The 21,186-nt window shown below is 35.7% G+C and overlaps 1 protein-coding gene across 2 annotated transcripts; it reads left to right on the top strand.

Annotated features, from left to right (window-relative positions):
- Positions 1-1,387: 1,387 nt before the first annotated feature.
- LOC127164798 (hemicentin-1) lies at positions 1,388-20,863 on the top strand. Of its 2 annotated transcripts, none has more exons than XM_051108876.1 (20): positions 1,388-1,468; positions 5,165-5,346; positions 6,321-6,584; positions 8,564-8,715; positions 9,215-9,368; positions 9,479-9,668; positions 9,823-9,917; positions 10,013-10,199; positions 10,746-10,843; positions 11,896-12,049; positions 12,133-12,251; positions 12,457-12,648; positions 12,734-12,847; positions 12,967-13,022; positions 13,259-13,379; positions 13,483-13,963; positions 16,084-16,244; positions 16,356-16,425; positions 16,530-16,728; positions 17,569-20,863. In XM_051108876.1, exons 2-20 carry the CDS (start codon positions 5,232-5,234, stop codon positions 17,992-17,994), a joined length of 3,348 nt encoding a protein of 1,115 aa, XP_050964833.1. In that variant the 5' UTR covers positions 1,388-1,468; positions 5,165-5,231; the 3' UTR covers positions 17,995-20,863. The 2 variants fall into 2 exon arrangements, with proteins under 2 accessions (XP_050964833.1, XP_050964832.1); XM_051108875.1 differs by lacking the exon at positions 1,388-1,468 and adding an exon at positions 4,982-5,042.
- Positions 20,864-21,186: the final 323 nt, after the last annotated feature.

The raw sequence follows: 21,186 nt of genomic DNA, 5'->3' as shown, positions 1-21,186 counted from the left end.
TCCAATAATCTTTACAAAAAAAAAAAAAAAAAAAAAAAGCAACTGCTGAACTGGATGCTTCAGCTGTTTTAGGCATTATTAATAATAAGAAATAAGAAATGTTTCTTGAGCAGCAATCAGCATATTAGAATGATTTCTGAAGAATTACATATTTAAATATATTAAAACAAGAATCAGTTATTTGAAACAGTAATGATATTTCCCAATATTATCAAATAAATGGTGAGCAATTATATTTATTTAACACAACACTTGATTCTGTTCCTGTAGCTGTTAACAAGAAGCTGTTAAGACAAATGTGATAAATTTGTTGCCATCTTGTCATCTTAAGATGATTTTTCGGATTTCAGCTTGTCCATTACAGGTCTTTGTGATTGAAAACGTAAATAAAGAATTAAACCACAGCTTGTGGTCCTGACAAAGATGTTTTCTCTGTTGATTCTGTTTCAGCGCATGAAGAGATTGCTTCTCGCTGATAATTACTGTAGCAACATGAAATGATTCGAAGCCATTCGCAGACTTTGTGTGTTTGATGTTCCACACTGCAAATATCACATTAGCCAACAGAACTGGCCTTTGTTCAGTTAATTAAAATCACCCTCTTGCATAGATTAGAAATCAGGCTATTTGTACTTTAATTTACATCTGATTGTGCTGAATTGATAAAAGAAATGAAGTCGATTTACATTTGCAAAGACTTGCTACATTTTGCCCGAAACATCACTAACTTTCTCTTTATATTCCTAAAATCCTGCCAAAACACTTTACTGTTGTTTCTGCTACCTAACTTATTATGGATTTTATTAGAATAATTATCTGATCTTAAATTATTTTGTTATTTTATTATTGGATTATATTATATTTTATTACATTGATCTTCAGCATGTTTGTTCTTTGATTTTTGAACCAGTTCTAAACATACAGTATATATGGAATGTAAAATTAAATCAGCTAATTTTGAATCAGCTAATTAAACACATGTAATATAAAACATATGTATAATATAACAAATGACTATTTTTATACAAGTAATGGGTATAAACAGAGCCAGTGCTATAATTAATAATGTCACTTGCCAAACACACATACAGGTGTGAAATGATTTATGCCAATGTGTACAACAAACGCTATTAGACTTGTGGACACCTTTTATGAATAACCATTACAGGGGAATTGGAACACAATTGTTCTCGTTTTTCTCAAACTGCATGTTTTAGTTTTTTATTTGTGGCCTCATTCATTTTGCCCAGTGTCTGAACACATGCAGAGTGGTGCTTTAGTCCTCTCATATTGTTCGTGGCGGTGGAGGGGTGGTGCTCCGCCACAGAGCCCATCTGTGTGCCGTATGTGTGTCTGATGCTCCGTCATTAGATCAAACCTGTTGCATTGATAAAGCAGAAGACACGCACTGGCAAACGCTCTCTGACAGAGATGCTGCACTGAAGCTTAACACTTCTGCTTTTCATGGGTGAGTGCAGTATTTTTGCAATTGTTAAAATAATTACATATGCCTATGTAATTGCATAGTTAATGCAAAATAGTTCCATTAATTTATTTTACATTTTGTATGATGGTGTATACAAGCATAAATGCACTCATTTTCAATGAATCAATACGTATCAAGTCTTCTTTTGGTACTGTAAATGTAATAATTTTTCATGTGGATATACAATTATTGAACACATTTAACACAATTACGTGCACAGTTACGTTATGTTTTTTTTTTTTATTATTTATTTTTTACATTGACAGTGAACACAACTCAAATTAACTGTTTACATCTACACTGTAAATTGTTGTTGTTGTTTTTTTCTCAATTTTTTTCAAAGTTTATTGTACTATTGCTAGAAAATACAATTTCAGCATTTCTACTTAAACATTTCACTTTTAATTCAATGTCATTGTTGCTTGTCGTTTCTTCGTAAATATTTGTGAAATTTATTAGCAATTGAAAATTGTTTTACAGTAAATCCTAAAACTTTTTTTAGTGTATAGACTATGAAAAGGATATTAAATTAGAGATTCAATATCAATCAAACTGGATAGATAGATAGATACTGATTGGATACTGAATTCTGCAAATATGTTATCGGTCACTAAACCTAAAGATAGAGCTATATAAATTGGTAAACTATGAAATGTTATTCTAAAGTTTTCTCTATACTTTTTCCCACTGTGCCCTCATATGACTAACGCCAGACAAATTAAACTCCTTCTCTGGAGTGCTTAGATTGTATTTGCAAAGGGATCAAGTATTCAATACTTTAATGAATTGCTAAACTGCTTCTTCATTTAATGGGGTGTTGTTTGGCTAAAGAAAACACACCCCCGGCTCCTGGCATTAGATCCCATTAGCTCACCCACCTGCTGTCTATGGGCCATGCCAGATGAGTCATAAGGCTGAAGCACTCATTGATGGGATTTCGGTTCACCTCTGAGTATTCACCTGCTCTCCCAATATAAAACACTGTCATAAATAGACTAGAGCGTTTACTAATTTCAAATGCAATAGCAATAATAACACAATATGTAATCTTTTAACCTCTATTAAGATGCAAAATCTTCAGATGCACATCAAAAAATATGAAACAATAATAATAATAATAATAAAAAAAAATACCAGCACACTTTTGCTCCAGATTTGTTCTTAGTCTTCTTATAAAGAAACAAAGAAACAAATAAATAAATAAATAAAAAATCAGAAGCGTGGGCGGAGCTTAGCCTTTCCTTGGTCAGGGGTCGGAAACGCCCCTGCACAAGTAAACAACGTATTACGGCTAACGCGATTAAAATAAAATGTGAAAATGAAAAGTGTAATTTGCAGAATTACATTTACATTCACTCACACTGCACCAGATTGCTTGGGCCTTATAATACAACCAATTAAACGCATTCCTGTTGAACTTAGGAATGCATTGGCCAATCAGAGGTGCTTAGATTAGTCAGCGCTGACAACACCGGAGCTGCATGGAGTGCGCACACTGGTGAATTACCTCATCATAAACAACACAGTGCAGATACGATGTAAATAAAAGATTCATTTCGTAGCTTCAGTGGTTATGGGTAATTTTTGCATAACTTGTGCTAGACTTAGCTAATGTTTGTCTGTGAATCCAAAATATGACGTGCCCTAAATGAAACAAAAACGTTTTATATTATTTTCTATATCAATATTAATTATCATTATTACCTACAATAATGATTTTTGTCATATAATACGTGTATAATTTAGATTTACAATTTTACAATTTTAGGTTACAGTTTTAAACATTCTATTGTTGTTAACAGCTTAAATTATTGATTAAAGTAATTGGGTACATTTAAGCATTTGTGACCCTGGACCACAAAACCAGTCTTAAGTCACTGGGGTATATTTGTAGCAATAGCCAAAAATACACTGTATGGGTCAAAATTATAGATTTTTTTAATGCCAAAAATCATTAGGAAATTAAGTAAAGATCATGTTTCATGAAGATATTTTGTAAAATACCTACTGTAAATATAGATAATAAATATAGATATAGATACTGCAAACCATACATAAATGGAAAGCTTATATATTCAGCTTTCTGATGATGTATAAATCACAATTTTGAAAAATTGACTCATGACTGGCTTTGTGGTCCAGAGTCACATTTGACATTAAAGACAACATATGGTTTTTATAATAATAATAAGGTGATTATAAAAATTGTATTAATAAAATATAAAATATTTGTAATAAAATATTGCTCTTCAGTGCAATATTTTAGTGCACAGACAGTTAAACTAACTCCATGACTGCTGTTGCGAGTAAAATGTTAAAGAAACAAAAAGTGTTTATTGCAGCATTAAATTTAAAATGTGTTAATGTTGCGTCATAATTCTTTGTACGCGTTTTTACCGCGTTGCGCATTTTAACCAATCACACACGACTTCGTTGAGTTTGTGAATGCAACGACCAATCAGAAGATGTCTTATGACATGACAACCATATCTGGTAGCATTACTTACCTACCCTGGAGTTGGTTGATCACTAATATTCTATGTAAGTTACCATTTCATTTGGTTGTCTCTTAAATCATCTATTTTATCAAAATATTTAAGCACATTATCATCCTCTCCCCCTAAAACCACATCCTCTCAGAGCATAATTTAATATGAAATAATTCAGTGTTAAAATATGTATCTATTAAAGAAACACTACTAGATTTTAATAAAACATTTCACAACTTTAGCAGAATGCAGCTATTTTCTGTCTGATTGTGATATTTCAATAGATGGTCCTGCAAATCAGTTTGAAATCATTTGGAGTCACAATTCATTCATTCACTGAAATTAATGTTAGATTTGCCAGTATTTATAAATTGTAATAGATATATAAACAAATTATCTGCAAGTCCAAAACCCACATTGAGTAATATGTGTGTGAAAAAATGTAAGAAGCAGAAGGCAGTCGTAAAACAGATGAAAATTACTGAACATGTTCCAAATTCCTATTGATTCATACAGATTTTTTCCATAAATGTTCTCTGTGCACATTCATGCAGTTCAACTGCTGCTATAATAAGCTTCTAAAGTCTAATTATGGATGTCTTCATGACACTGAACTCATATACTGAGGCCTGTAGGGAAATAAGCATATACAGCATCATAGCATCACTCCTATGTACTGGCCATATTAGGGAGGCAATAAACTAAGACCGCCGTACATGGACACAGTGGCAATGAAAGCTTATGTGATCAAGTACAAACCTTTCCTTACAAGCTTTCTAACTGATCCTCTAAGTACAAAGCGTCCCTGCTCTTTTCATGTTACGATCAGTAAATGGAGGGTTTGCTGCTGTGTGGTGTAAAGTGGCCAGTCTATTGAAGAGAGTAAAGAGGTCTGTAGTATACAAAGGCAGGCTGTGATGATAATAGTGGTAATGAAACACAACCAAAATAGGAATATGCAGTGAGAAAGAGAGAGAGAGAGGAGGTGCTGCTGCGCTGTGTGAGAGTTGTGATTTGCACTCGTTCTTTGAAGACACACTCACACCATTAAATGAGGCATAGCACAAGTATGTATGTTTTGCAATATTTGATATTTTAGCTACTTTTTGACTGCCCTCTGGTTATTAAATCTTATGAAAGATGTTGAATCCTGCATTAGTATGAAAACCTTGGACTGTTTGTTTTGCAGTGCATGAATGCATTTGGTCAGATGAGGAATGATGCTATGGACCATTATCTTCATTTGATTGGCACAGATGAAGAGGGCTAGCATGTCTCGTCCTGTATGGAGCTCACTTCAGATGTCCTGTTCTCTCTGGCTCCTCCTTCTGTCCTCTTCTATCAGGTTTAATCCTGCTGTATCTGAATTAGGTGAGTAGAACTTGTGTATTTTGGCTGCAAGTGTGTTCATGTTATTTTACGGGATTTTATTCTGCTGAACAGGCCCATAAAAATGCATGTGTGCCATGCAAATGTTTTATACGCTTGCATAATTTGACAAAAGGCTTGCCAAAACATTGTGCTGCTCCACGTGTAGCCTAGCAACGGCGGACTTCAAACTAGCCCTGCTTCCTCAAAGTGATGCCCATTTAAAATTAGATTTAATGTGCTGAAAGATACACTGAATATATAGAATAGCTGGCTATTACTTTGCAAACAGTAAGCAAATGCTAATGCAATATAAAATAATTTATGCTACAGATGATGCATAGTATTGTACTATATTCTTAAATTCTATATTCAGTACTATATTCTAAGACATACAGAGGACACCTGACACCACATTGAAATTTGGGATTGAAAATCTAATTTAAACATTTCACGATTTTGATAAATAAAAAACAGAACAAAGTGATGTAAAGTGCATAAAACATATTTGCACTTTTCTTTTGACTCAAATTGCTAGGTTGATAATATCACTTTTTTTTATCAAATTCTAATTAATGAATAGCAAACAAAATAATTTTCACTAAATATGTGGAAACACATTTAATGCAAAATGTGAGAAAACTCCTCTTAATCATGTTAATCATGTTGTAAACTGTATATTTTTCCTCTGTCAGAAAATCCAAACCATCTAGCTTCTAAATCCAATCTTCAAAGTCAAAAATATTATTTAATATGTCAACCTGACTACGTTAAGGGAATTAGGATGTAACAACAAAAGCAATTTTTAAGAGCTGGTATATCTCTAAAAAAATCATTATATTATAATCTTTAATTGATTAATAATATAAATAAAATAATATAAAAATGAATAATGATATGAATAAACAATTATTTTTTTCTTCATCATCGTTGTATATTTATTTTATTTTTCCTGCACACTTTTCTCTTTTGCTCAGTATTTTCAGTGTTACCTGAAGATGGCGTTGGGATTTTAAATAGCTCTCTGATGCTGCATTGCACAGTGTTTGATTCTGGCCTGAAGGCTCCTCTAACAGTCAAATGGGAGAAAGACACTGGAGGTCTGGACAGCAGGATTCATCAGTTGGCCAATGGCTCCCTTTTCTTCCCCTACCTAAAAGAAGAAGACTTTGGAAACTATTCTTGCAGTGCAAAGAGAGGCAACAAACAGATTCAGACCACTGTCATGATCAGCAAAGCATGTGTGTATTGCTGGTATATAATTCTATTAATTAAAGAAATTATGGTATAACAGATATTAAACATGATAAGATGTTAAAGAGATGTCATTATTTACTCACCCTCATGTTGCTCCAAAAGGGAACCAAAACTGAGTAAATGATAACAGAATTTTCTTTTTAAGTGGACTATCCCTTGAAAGGGATCACCTGAACATCAAAATCTGTCATTAATTACTCACCCTCATGTTGTCCCAAACCTGTAAGTCCTTCGTTCATCTTTGCAACACAGAATGGGATATTTTTGATGAATTCAGAGAGCTTTCTGACCCTGCACAGACAGTAACGCAACTACTACGTTTAAGGCCCAGAAAGGTAGTAAGGACGTCGGTAAAATAGTCCATGTGACATCAGTGGTTCATCCATAATGTTATGAAGCTATGAGAATACTATTTGTGCGCAAAAAAAATAAAATAAAAAGAAACACCTTTATTCAGTAATTTCTTCTCTTCTGTGTCAGGGTGTACTCACACAAGGCATTTGAATTTTGTCTGAGCACGTCTGATACCTAAAGCCCAGTTTGTTTGACTAGTGTGAGCACTCTGTGCCATGCTCTGCCGCAGTTCGTTTAGGTTCACGCTCGGGCTCAGTTCAAGGCAACCGTGCCTAGTGTGAGTACACCCTCAGTCTTCCAAGTGCGTTCACGAGAGTATCACAACATATGTGTGTGGTGCTGCTGACACAGTCGGTGTTCTGACGTAGAAACCAGATGCCCTGCGCCTTGTTTACAAGCAGAAGACACATGCTGTACATAAAACATTAGTAATCATGTCTGAAGATGTCGACAGATTGGATGACTTGCAATTTTTTACCCAGCCTTACTTATTCGGAGTGTCTATTTACACTAAGTGCAAATAGCCCGCCTTGTTGGCAGAGGCTATTTACACAAACTCCATCCACCAATGTGTGATTGAGCTAGTCAACACTACAAAAGACAGCTATTGCTCATCAGCTCCAGTGGCGCTGAAGATAAACAGCGAGTTCTACTCTTTTCGACATGATTGACCCGGATTCGAATCCACAACTCTTTTTTCTCCCTTTTCAAATCTCATAAGTATCGGTTAGGGTAGGAGTAGGAAGGGATTATTGTCCCAGTAAGGCAGCATCCATTTAATAAATTATATTAAAACAAAAATTTACACTCAATACGTAATTACTGCATACTGTTTTAATGTACTACAATACTGAGGTGCAGATAATTGTGTCTGTTTGCAATAAGTATTATAAATAGCAGAAAACCCTGCAATTTTAACATAGTGTAAATAGAATCTATGGCTATTTGCACTTAGTGTAAACAGAACCATTGTTATTTGCACTTAGTGTAAATGCCATCTATCATTAAGAAAATATGCTATTTTCACTTAGTGTAAATACCATCTATCGCTGATTGCACTTTGTGTAAATAGCATCTCTTGCTAAGAAAATATGACATTTTCACTTAGTGTAAATAGCCTCTATACTGCAAATAGCCACTGCCTTGCCTATTTGAACCAGAATATACAGAGATGGACATTCTACATCAGAATGCCGGCTGTGGTACTTTTGTGAATGCATGTTGATGACTGACATAGAAGATAAGAAATTGTTGAATAAAGTTGTTTCTAAAGTCGTAGTAGCTTCATAACATTACTGTTGAACCACTGATCTCACATAGACTATTTTAATGATGTCCTTACTACTTTTCTGGGCCTTGAACATGGTAGTTGAGTTGCTGTCTATGCAGGGCCAGACAGCTCTTGGATTTTATCAAAAATATCTTAATTTGTGTTCTGAAGATGAATGAAGGTCCTACAGGTTTGGATCGACATGAGGGTAAGTAATTAATGACAGACTTTTCTTTTTTGGCGCACTAACCCTTTAATGTTTACACACAGAAACCTGCATAAAGGATGAGTCAGGTGTGTATTACAAATTGTTTTTGATTGTAATCTGCTTGTTTGTAGGCCTGGAGGATGTGTTCTTTCACCCTCAGTCCATGAGAACTGAAGAGGGACGTGATGTTTTTCTTCAGTGTGTTTCTGGTGATAGTTCTCCACCCGCTCAAATTTCGTGGTTAAAAAATGGCAGAGTTCTCACTAAAGGAAACCAGATTCAGGTACAGAACTACAAAACACTTTATGTAATAGCTACACACAGTGTTAGCCCATCAAATAAGGACTATAATAAAATAACATACAATAAAATACAATCGAAAGCTAGTTTTAGTTTTGCAGTTTTTAAAAATTGAGTAAACAGACATTGTTTAGTTCACTTAAAGATATGACAAAATAATATATTGTTTGGGTGCCATCCCAATGGCTGATAAAAACATCACATTTTATTTTTGTGTGAACTACCACTTTAATATCTCCTTGTAACTTATTACTACTTAACTAATCAACTAATCTTTGGTTAGATGAAGAGTGTTGATGATTGGTTAAAATGATTGGTTAGTGCAGATTCATGAGAGTGCATAGAGATTGTGGTTTTTGTGCAGTCAGATCTGATACCTTGTCATACCTTGTCATCAAATTAGAGACTATATAGGACTCTGTGATTTTAAACTTTGTGAGTTTAATAATCTTTCTTTCCTAAATACTAAATATTACCACTAGGGACAATATGGAGGAGGGAGTCAAAGGAAGACTTCTGGCACTTTGCACATGGCTAACATCACCAAAGCAGACCAAGGAGTTTATATCTGCATCACCCACAATTCTCTGCTGAACATAAGCAAAGGAAGTCAAGCAGCAACTCTGATGGTGCATGGTAAGACACAGAGATATACAAATCTGATATAGTGTGCATATTCAGCAGCTCTGACTTTATTACTCAGTTACTGATTTATTATTTCATGTGTCTTTATATCTATTGCACAGGATCCAATGTAGATGTAAAGATTATTGAAGGCCCCCAAAATGTCACTGTACCTGTTGAAATGGAAGCTGCACTTCACTGCTTTGTTGAAGGCTTCCCCATTCCCACAGTGCAGTGGTTTAAGAATGGACATCCATTACTTAATTCTTCTAGATGGGATCTGCAGAAGGATGGACAACTGCTGATTTTTCAGTGAGGTTTTTCTATGGCAAATTATTAATACACAAGTGTGAAATTACAACATAATTAATAGGTTGAGTAAAATACAGTCCTATGACATCAGAAATGATCAGTGCAACAACCTGAATATTTACAAAATAAGACATTGTGAACATTTTGTTCTTAGGAGAGTTTTGTCGGAAGATGAGGGCCTGTATTTCTGTGAAGCTCACAACGAGGGGCAGAAAGTGATGTCCGAACCAGCCTACCTCCTTCCTGCAGGTACTTCCTTTTCGGATGAGTACACTTTTGTTCCAGGTGGTGGCTGCTCACACCTGTCCTATATTTAGCATGTCCTTTCATTCCTTCTCACACAGTTATGGATTGGATCTTTGTTCTTGAACCTGCCAACCTAACAGTGAGGAAAGGTGAATCTGCGACACTTTTCTGCAGGCCTCCTCGCAGCAGACCCCAAGCGCAAGTGTCTTGGTTTAAGAACAACAGACTCCTCCAGACAGAACCGCATTACACTTTTGATCCTACTGGAGACCTGGTCTTCCACAGGTCAGTGTTGTGTGGATTTGTTTGTTATCCTGCAGTTCATTCTTATCTAACCGTCTCTGAGATGTTTGTTTATATGGTTACACTTTATTTGGTGTCCTTTTCACAGTGCAACTACATGTATGTACTATATGGTTAGGGTTAGGATTAGGGTTTGACTTATGGTAACTTGCATGTAATTATGCATAATTAATTGTTATTATAATAGTAAGTACATGTAATGTGTAACAAGGAAACGTTAAAACAAAGTTTTACCGTGTATGTTTATGTGCGTAATAGAGACCAGCTAGTAAGTGCTGTCCAGGTAAATGTCACTCCCCTGATCTCAACAGGCACAATAGTGACTTATGTCATTAGCGTCCGCATATCTGCTTCCCATGCCAGAAACACCATTTCGAATCCTGCTCAGAGTGAGTGAGGGGAGAAGGTGTTACATGTGCACATCCTTATTTTAACTCGGATAGTACTATCAGTAAATTAAATTTTGTAATAAGAGAAAACAGTCAAAATGTAAAATATATATTTTAACTGTGAGTCTCTGTGTTTCAGTGTAAAGGACACAGACAGTGGATTGTATTTCTGCAGAGCATCTAATTTCCATCTCAAAAGGGCTCTCACATCGAAAAAAATCTTCCTGAATGTTCTTGGTAAGGAATTATTTAGCATTCCTGAAAGATACATTCTATTAGATCTTATCTGAGAAAGGTTTAGTCTGAATTAAGAAATCATAATGAAATCATAAACACCAGGGTCTAATGAAATCAGGCCCAGACAGAATCTGCAAAATGACTTTTAATAATGTAGTTCTACTATGAACCAGTGGAAGTTCATTAACCCATAAAAACCTGACTTAAAGGGCTAGTTCACCCAAAAATGAAAATTTTGTCATTATTTACTTGTGGTGCTCTCCAATTTTTTTTTTTTTTTTTTTTTTTTTTTTGCACATAAAGTATTCTCATAGCTTCATAAAATTACAGTTGAACCACTGATATCACATGGACTATTTTGCTGACGTTCTTAGTACCTTGAATGTGGTAGGACTGTCATCAAAAATATGTGACCGTGAACCACAAATCCAGTCTTAAGTAGCACAGGTATATTTATAGCAGTGGCCAAAATACATTGTACGGGTCAAAATGAAGATGATTTTTCTTTTGTGCCAAAAATCATTAGGATATTAACTAAAGATCATGTTCCATGATGATATTTTGTAAATTTCCTACTGTAAGTATATCAAAACTTAATTTTTGGTTTGTAGTATGCATTGCTAAGTACTTCATCTGGACAACTTTAAATGCTATTTTCTCAATATTTGGATTTTTTGCACCCTCAGATTCCATATTTTCAAAGAGTTGTATCTCGGCCAAATATTGTCCTATCCTAACAAACATACATTAATGGAAAGCTTATTTATTCAGCTTTCAGATGATGTATAAATCTCAATTTCATAAAATTTACCCTTATGACTGGTTTTGTGGTCCTGGGTCACATATCTTAATTTGTGTACTGAAGACGAACAAATCTTACGGGTTTGGAACGAAATGAGGGTGAGTAATTAATGACAGAATTTTCATTTTTGGGTGAACTATCCCTTTAGGAAACCGATAGGCTCATTATTTGTGACTTTGTATTCCTCAATATGTTTGCTCAGCTCCCATAATTATTTTTTTCTCCGGTCAATCTGACCTTATTGTTTCAGAACCTCCATCCGTGACTATCTGGCCGACTGTGGTGACGTCTCCTGTAGGAGCTGAAGTGGCGATTCACTGCCAGGTGTTAGGACACCCTGCTCCTTTCATCAGGTGGTCAAAGCAGGGCCAGTCTATCCAAACTGGAGGAAAAGTTATCATGGGGTACGTTTTGCATGATGAGTTTATGAGCAATGATTGTAGTTATTGTTTACCAGATGGTGCATGTGAATTAATTTTGTTCCCAGGTTAAGAAACACAACACTCTACATTTCATCAGTGAGAACGTATGATGAAGGACATTACACATGCACAGCATCCAACACACTGGGTCACGATCAGAAAACCATGACTCTTCGAGTTGCTGGTAAATCTCCCTTTGCAAAAACATGTTTTTTGGACATGTACAATGGTATTCTTTAAAGTAATAGCATGTTTAAATACATTATTGTGCTAATCATTTAGTACCATGGGCTGCTTTTTAGATCACTAATTCACATTTTATGTGGCAATGTAAAGTTATAATCTGTTTTCTAATTTAGATCTAACTTGACATATCTTCTTGTTTTCAGTAAAACCAGTCATTGTTTCCTTCGTTGCATCGCTCACTGTCTCGGAGGGATCACCTGTCAGTCTCCCTTGTCAAGCTGTTGGAGATTTTCCTGTCAAATACACTTGGATTAGAACTGCGTCAATACAAAATTCTCTAAAAATGCCTGGTCCGAACTCTCCGGTCTCACTCCCGCAACAGATACACATTGATGGTTTGTTACATATTGTACAGATTGTGGTTTTACCATATGATGCAAGGTTTTCCTTGTTTTTTCAATTTAAAATGTAATTTTACAGATAATGGGACATTAGTCATCTCCAACATCCAGCGGTCTGATGCAGGAGAGTATCACTGTACTGCGGAAAACAGAGTGGGTCAGGATATGAGAAGTGTCATCATAATTGTAACTGGTGAGCAAAATGCATGAGAACTAAGATTGTTTTAGTTCTCATAATTCCAGTAAATATGCATCAGTTTCATGTTTGCACATCTCGGTTTTATCTAACCAGCCAAATGCTCTAACTTAAAGCTGTGCATGATGTCCCACCTGATAAGGAAGCGCTGAGTGAAACAATTATGCCCACTGTGAGTAATGCATTATGCAGATAGTCATGCTGGTACCATCTGTGACATTAGCCTCATAATGCATGACTGACTCCATGTCCTTGTTTTGTGAGTATTTTGCCATTTTCATCACCGCTCTTCACCATTTTAACCATTTTCAATGGTTTAGTCCATTTAATTGGTTGAATAATACCTTGAAACACATGCATCTGGTAACAATCATGGATTTGAGATAATCTGTGCTTCCAACCTTGCAGGTTCCAGAGAATGAGCAAGAGATATTTACTAATTCCATTCTATCTGGTTCAAAGCTTCTGAGTAATACAGAGATAAATGAATCCTTTCAGCAAGCAACTGAAGATTACACAAAGATATCCTGTAAGTCCTAATCAACAACAGGATAATAACTCACTTTAGAGAATTTCCTTCATCTTTTTACGCAAAACTAAAAAAAAGTTCTTCTTCTTTTTTTTTGGTGCAGTGTTAAATGCTTTTGTGGAGGACTCACCAACATACTTGAATCTTGAATCTACCCAAGACACTACAGAGTTTATTTCACTTAAGCCAACTGGCATTAGCATAGGAATTAATGAGAAAATCAAACAACCCATTCCAACACAAAAACCAACCCCTGTGCCTGTCAAACACATAACATTTCCCCCACTCAAAGACACTTTTATACAGGATACATATGAACATATGCATCTAACAGAGCAGGTCACTAAACATCCAGTACTGAACTCAAATACAAACAGCCCTTTGCCACCAGACTCATATTCTCAAAGTGTAATGGCTGTAGAGAATTTCACTGCCTCTGCTCCTGTGGAACAGCATCTAAATCAGAGTCCAATCATCAAGCAGTCTGGAGGTACCAAGTCTGTGACGAACGACACAGACCTTGTTGAGTCACTCAAGAAAAATACCTCACAGGCCCCTATGAGGACCACTGACAATAATAACAGGTTAGTGATCAAAAGAGCTTCTTTTGCCACTTATAGCAGAGAGGAAGTATGATTTTTGCTAATATTAACACACACACACACACACACACATATATACAGTTGCAATCAAAATTATTCAACCCCCTAGAGACTGCAGTGATTTACAAATAATAATCAACCCCTATTCAACATTGCTGTTTTAAGACTAGGGAACAAAATTGTCTTAAAATGTAATTAAGCCTTTAAAAACTCTATTAAAAAAGCAGAATTAGCTTGGGCTGTTACACATACTTACAGTTAGCCCATGCATGAGTTGAAGTTGAGTAGCAAATATGGTACAGTCAACAGAGCTCTCACAAAAGCTATAGAGAAGAAGTAGTTCCTAGAGACACAGCTGGCAGCCTTATTCCTTAAACCTTAAAGCCTTTGAGGGTGCTGAACAAAAAAAGCACAGTCTGATCAGAGCAACTGAGAAAAACCTGCAATGTACAGCCAAAGACTTGCAAGATGACCCAACTAAAATATTTCAGTGCCGTGAATATGAAGAACACTAGACAAGCATGACTTTCATATTGGAGCATCTTGCCGAATACCACTCTTGACCAAGAAGAACAAAAAGTCTGACTTGAACATGCTAAAATTCATTTGGATACCCCTGTGGAGTTCTGGGAGAATGTTTTATGGAGTGATGTGACCAAACTGAAACTTTTTGGACTTTTCTGGATCAGCAGTATGTTTGGTGCATAAAAGGTAAGCTTATAAGCAGAAGAACACCATCTCCATCGTCAAGCATGGAGGTGGATCAGTCCTGTTATGGGGTTGTTTTACTGTAACAGGAAGTGGAAAGCATGACCGTTTGAAGGACATCATGGATTCTTTGAAGTATCAAGCCATTTTGGCAAGAGTTGTAATGCTTTTGGTGCAATGACTGAAGCTGATGATCAATGGACTTTCCTGCAGGACAATCATCCCAAAGTATACACCTAAATCTACTTACGCTTGGTTCAGGGATCAGTCATAGAATGTTCTTGAGTGGCCTGTTCAGTCTCAAGATTTAATTCTCATTGAAAATATTTGGTTGAATTTGAAGAAGGCAGTGGCAAAGTGAAAACCACAGATTATCAGTGATCTGAAAGCTTTTTCAGAGGAGATGTGGACCAAGACTGCAGATGAGAGGTGACAGAAGCTTCTAAGCACTTCCAAGCAGCGTTTATTGGTGGTTTTAAAGAATAAAAGATTCTGCACCAAATTTTGCTTTTGTGGGTTGAATAATTTTGAACATGAACGTTTAGAGCCAATCAGATTTTTTTTTTCATTATTCATCAACTTACGTTCACACTGTGTGATTTGCAATTTCAGAAGAATTATTTTAGGGATTTTTATACCATTTTCTTCTTGGTGTAAATAAGCATCAATATATTTTTGACAGCTTGAAACTTGACAACGTTTCATCAGCAGTTCCTGAGTAAACATATTCTCATGAGAAAGCATGGCTTGAGAAATTTCGATTTAGTTCATTTATTTCTTATTTGAGAAATTGCTGAAGCATGCTTTGGTTTCAGGATGGTTCCTTCAGGCAATGCATTGTATAATAATTAACAATGAGCAGAAAATAACTGACTGTTAACAAAACACTTTATTGCACTGGACAGGGAAATGTAAGACCATCTGAAATTATCTTAGTATCTATATCCACCTTATTTTTCCCGTAAGAGCGGGCATGGCCATTTGTAAATTTGATGGGTCTGGCTTCCGGTCTTATCCGCATCCAGCATCCAGCATTTTTAGCTGTACAAAAGAGCTTGTCTTGCTGCATGAGGTTGCAAATTGGTGTGTTTTACCATATTATTTTAATGTATTATCTTAATTATAAACATACTGGTTTGAAGTGTAAACAGTTTTACTGTTTACTGCAGTTATTCTTCTAATTATTTCCCTATAGTGGCTAATGAACCAGAAGTCTTGCCTAAGGGCTTACTTCTGCGTTGAAGAATAAGGTGGATTGATTCTATGATTTAATCATGGTATTGCTGCTTATAGATTTATTATGTTTCAGTGTCCTGAAATAATTCCTTTGTAATAAACTACAGTATAATAGTTTGAGTTGTGACTTTCATATAATATTGCCTTGTTTTTCTCAGAGAAAAGGAGAAATCCCAAACTTGGTTGCCTGTGATCGAGAAGCATGATATTCCTATTGTCGTTGGAGTTGGTGTTTCGTTAGCATTCATCTTTATTGCCATGGCCTTTTACTCTCTGGTTCAGAAAAATGATCCTGCAGCTGTACCTACAGGGAGGGCAGGTGATATATAGTTTATATACTAAAAATAACCTTATACTCATTTTACTCACAGCCTGTGTTGACCATGTTCAAGTGCATTGAAAAATGTAATATAATTTGTTTTTCTCATAGCGTTGAGGGGAATTTGTGGGCCTTGCAGACATGGGGAACGTCTTGCAATGGAAAGGACATATGATAACAAGTTAGTCTTTTTGAGAGCACAAGTAAATTGTATAATGCCCCTGTCAACATTGCATTAACTGAATATAGCAGTTTTGTAGCTGTTTTAATGATGGCACATTTCAGGGCATTTGAAGATGACAATTTGGTGGCTGTTATTGAGCAAAGCCCCAACACATCAGAGACAAGAGCACTCCCAACAGAAGGCAGCCCATCCACCTTGATGATGGAGCCACCGTCCGATAATTTGCAAGAGGGTGTCCAGTCCAACCAGGACCTGCCAGTTATTGTGGAGACTCACCCAGAGCCTAGAGAAGAGGACCAGGTCAGAACCTTTGTGATGTTTTTCATCTCTTTAACTTTTTTTTTTCCAAATATATGAAGAAGAATATCTTGATACCTGACACTGAATATTCCTTATGCTCACCGAGGCTGCAGGGCTTGATCAAAAATATGGTAAAAAGTAACGAAAGTATACTACTGGTTTCTATTTCAATATATAATTTAAAATGTAATTTATTACTGTGATGGCAAAGCTAAATTTACAGCCATTACTCCAGTTTTCAGTGTCACGTGATCCTTCAGAAATCATTCCAATAGGTGTTTGTTCTTATCAGTGTGAAAAACAGTTGTGCTGCTTAATATTTTTGTGGAAACCACAATTTGTTTGACCAATTTAAGTCTTAGATGAAGAGAAAGTTAAAAAGAGCAACATTTTTTGAAAATAGAAATCTTTTTTTAACATTATTAACCTCTTAACTGTTGCTTTTGATCAGCTGAATGCATCTTTGCTGAAAAAAAAAGTATTCATTTAAAGAAAAGTTTTTAATGAAAAGTAAAACTATAATATGACATGTGCATAGGTCACATGAACACTTTTTTTGGCAGCTTTTTGTCTTTTTTGGAGCTTATCAACCCCTGGCCACTATTCACTTTTGTTTTATGGAAAAAAACATCATTATCATTCTTCAAAGTTTCTCCTTTTCTGTTAAATGCCTAGATTCACTTCAAATTATTTTGAATTTTTTTTTTTATTTCCACACATACAACATTGCAGTCTTTGGGACTCCAAACATAAAGAACTACTATAAACAGCTATAAAAGAAGAAGCAACAGTTACTTGTTTTCTTTTTAACAATATTCTGTTTTTTCCATTCTAAATTAGTTGGAGACTATATTTGAGGAGGGGAAGGTCACTCCCTCACCACTTTCTGACATTCAGCTTCAGTGCATGGAGGACTGGAGGAGCAGAGAGTTCGACCCTGGTCAGGACGCCCCCTCACCTCCTCCAGCCAATCCAACACCTGCCCAGGAAGAGGGCCTCCGCTCTTCCCTGACCCTTCAGACCAGCGATCCCTCCTCAACTCCGGTGCGCCACAGCATCAATATCTCCCATGCTTTCTCTCCCCTGCTGTTGTCCCACTGCGTGTCCCTGGGCATGACCTCTGTGGCCGTGGATGTGCACTTCTACCCTTCGGCCACATCAGCAGCCGGCCATCCTCCATGCCCTGCCTTTGGACCCCCAGGCCAGCAGGTGAACACCAGGCTGGAGCACGAACTGAATGCACCCTCTGCTAGCCACAGTAAATAACAAGAGTGTGTGACAAACGTTGAAGTCATGAAAAAGCTCTTTTTTAAATCGCTCACTTCATAAGGCTGCTGGCAGTTAGGTTAAAGATGGTGCTGATGCTTTTTTAAATAATTGTCATATTTCCTATGATGTTGGTTTAATGAAAGGCAGCATGAGCTCATATGGAGTGATGCATTAGAATGACTGCGTCTGAATTCCTGTACTTTCACAGTATAATTACTTTGCATACTACATCTGCCATACTGTAAAAAAAATGTCCTATTAAATTTATGGTGGAAATGGCAATAATTAACCCTAAAAATGCAGTGACGTTGTTTCCGATATTATGGGATGGCATATATATTATTGGTGGTAAATTACTGATTATAAAAAGAAATATAGCTGCAAGCAGCGTTTATTGGGGTTCAAGCGTTTTAAGGCATTTAAGCACATATGAAAAAAGACATTATTTAGCAAGCTTGTAACCACCTAAATCAATTATTTAAAAAGCATTTTTGGTAAATCCATAGCTAATTCATCATAGAAATATTATGTTTTTTAACAGGTAAGACTGTGAGCACCAGCTGTGGTCTGATCACCTTAAATCTTTGCATGCTAGTTTAGAATAATCTGTTGCATGTGCTCAGCAGGTTTCGTAAAGTTTTGTGTTTTTTTACATCTTCTCAATCATTTAACAAACACTTTGATTGACAGCGGTGATTCTAGAGGCAAAGTTGTCCAGAATGAGGAGTTTTATCGCATGATACGAATATCACACGTATGTGCAAAAACCCACCCGACGCACAATCATTTGCGCCCTTAATAAATGCGATATTGTCCTCCCAGTGGCTGATTTCTTTCAAAATTTTCTCAGATTTTTGTGGCCGTGAGTCAAACAGGCCCACCTCGGTTTTGTTCTGATCAGCCTCCGTTAACCTTGTCTAACAGGTGCTCAAAATTCGTTGGCCCATGGCAGCCATGTTTTTTGAGATACACAGATGTTCTTGTAGACACATGTGGCACTTCAGACCAAGACTGCACACCAATTTTCATGTTGATAGGACTAATGGTTGTGCAGTTGTAGTCAATTTTAGGTTTTTACCCTCTTATACCACCACCAATTGGCCAAGCTCCACAATATTTTTTTCCCTGTGGCCTTAGATTGAGCTCTTACATAAGTGTTCTTACATAAGAGCTTGGCAGAGATATCTCATTTTGTTCAGGAGTTATAGGCATTTTACTAAAAGTGGCCCTGGCCCTTTCGAAAGTTTTGGCGCCCCTTTGACGGTGAGTCAAAAGTTTTTTTTGATAATAATTGATATTCACGCTCCAGAGAATCTTTATGCATTGGTTTGGTTCCAATCGGGTGGAAAACACCTAGGACTAGTCAGCAAAAGTAGGTTTTTTGGAAAATGCAGAATACACAAAAAATTCGCCAAGCTCACGATCGAGCCAAGGATTCCAATGACATAAGACTGCAACTGATGGTTTAGGAGTTATGAGCAATTTTGTAATTTTGATCACTGTAGTGCCCCTGTCAGGCTGATTGGGGCAAACCTTGGTCACATTATAGGCGGTGTGAGTACTACCAGAAGTCTCTACAAATTACGGTTTGGTCGCTGATCCGTGACCATTTTAATAATTACAATAGGCTTCAAGCGCGTAGAAGAGAAGAACCAAAACTATTTAAATAAACCATTTTTATATATGATATGCCACACATAAACATCTGGGAATGTCATTTTTTTTTTTTTATTTATTTTATAGTAAAATTACATATTTTTTACAGTATGGCATTAGGACAGGGTGATATAACTAAAAATTTTTAAATATTTTTCAGTCTTTTGACAAAATTTGCTAAGTGTGTTTGATCTCAAAATGTATGAATTGGCTTTAAAAAAGTATCATTTTTAAAAATGTTTAATGCTTCATAAAAAAGTAAAAATAAATAAAAATCTATTTTGAATAATAAACATTAAACGAACATAAAGAATATTAATATTTAAAAAATTATATCCATCAATATAACAATATATGGTAACACCGATACAGTATTAATCTTCATATATTTTTACTAAGACATTTTAATATATGAAAAATGTCATGCATTCATTTGCATGTACTACTACCAACCATGAAAACGTAAAGAGCCACAGCCTGAGCTTTTGTGGTCTACATATACATATATATATATATACACTTCACATACAGTTTTTTCTTTTACACTGTACAGAAGGAAAGTACAGGAAACAATTGCAGGTAACATTTATTATTCATCAGGTTTATATACACTGTCTTTCCTCTAATGCCAAGGAATTTATAATACTGTAATTATTATTTAAGAGTAATGTATATATTAATGTATTTCTGAAAATTAGATTAGATTTTTTAAACAATTCAGATTTTAAGAAATGACTTCTACAAACCTAGCCATGGCATTATGTCAAATATTCTTGGAAAAGGTCTCCACAGTAATGGAGAGTAAATGCAATGAGATAATGGAACTTATAATTATAAAAAGTTTTATTTGTCCAACAACTCGACTGTTACTTCTGCTCGTGCCAAAGGTCAATCCACCGTACTATCAGTTATTTCTGTGACTTGTAAACATTAATCTTAAGATATTGGGAGTATTGTACAGTACTTCATGGGCAACCAACTGTTGAGTCTTGCTTGTACATAGAAGTTGCAAGTTAATACAATTAATAAAACTCGAACTTAAACTCATAAGTCTCTTGCTGACTTTTTTGAAGTTATAAGAAGCTGAGACACAAGTATCGTACCATTTACATAATTTTATTCAGAACAGGTCATAGTCTGATTAGCATAATTATTTTATGTGAAGTGTTATTGTCTTTAAGAAGTTCACTTCCAGTAGGAAAACATTACAGAATTTTTCTCCACAATGGGGATCAATGATTGAAGGTCCAAATTGCAGTTTCAATGCAGCTTCAAAGGTCTCTACAGTCGAGGAATAATGGTCTCATCTAGCAAAACGATCTGTCATTTTCTAAAAATATTTTAAAATGTATATCGTTTTTGACCACAAATGCTCGACTTGCGCTAGTTTGACCTAACATATTATGTAATCACGCAGGCGTAATATAGGTGGAAATACCGACCCAGTGTTTACAAAGCAAACGTGTAAAGAAACTCAAACGGCCTTTGCAAAAAAACAAATGTTGGACGGTTTTGAAGTTGGAGGAGAAAATG

The sequence above is a fragment of the Labeo rohita genome, chromosome 5, assembly GCF_022985175.1.
Source record: "Labeo rohita strain BAU-BD-2019 chromosome 5, IGBB_LRoh.1.0, whole genome shotgun sequence".
NCBI lineage: Eukaryota > Metazoa > Chordata > Actinopteri > Cypriniformes > Cyprinidae > Labeo > Labeo rohita.
This window is presented reverse-complemented; position numbering and strand designations above follow the sequence as displayed.

What these genes read in the sequence shown, in the direction of transcription:
- LOC127164798 (XM_051108876.1), top strand. Translation starts at nt 5,232, where the DNA reads ATGAAGAGGGCTAGCATGTCTCGTCCTGTATGGAGCTCACTTCAGATG. An exon ending in CTAAAGGAAACCAGATTCAG is followed by an intron (nt 8,716 to 9,214) that starts GTACAGAACTAC and finishes TATTACCACTAG; the next exon opens with GGACAATATGGAGGAGGGAG. An exon ending in GGACAACTGCTGATTTTTCA is followed by an intron (nt 9,669 to 9,822) that starts GTGAGGTTTTTC and finishes TTTTGTTCTTAG; the next exon opens with GAGAGTTTTGTCGGAAGATG.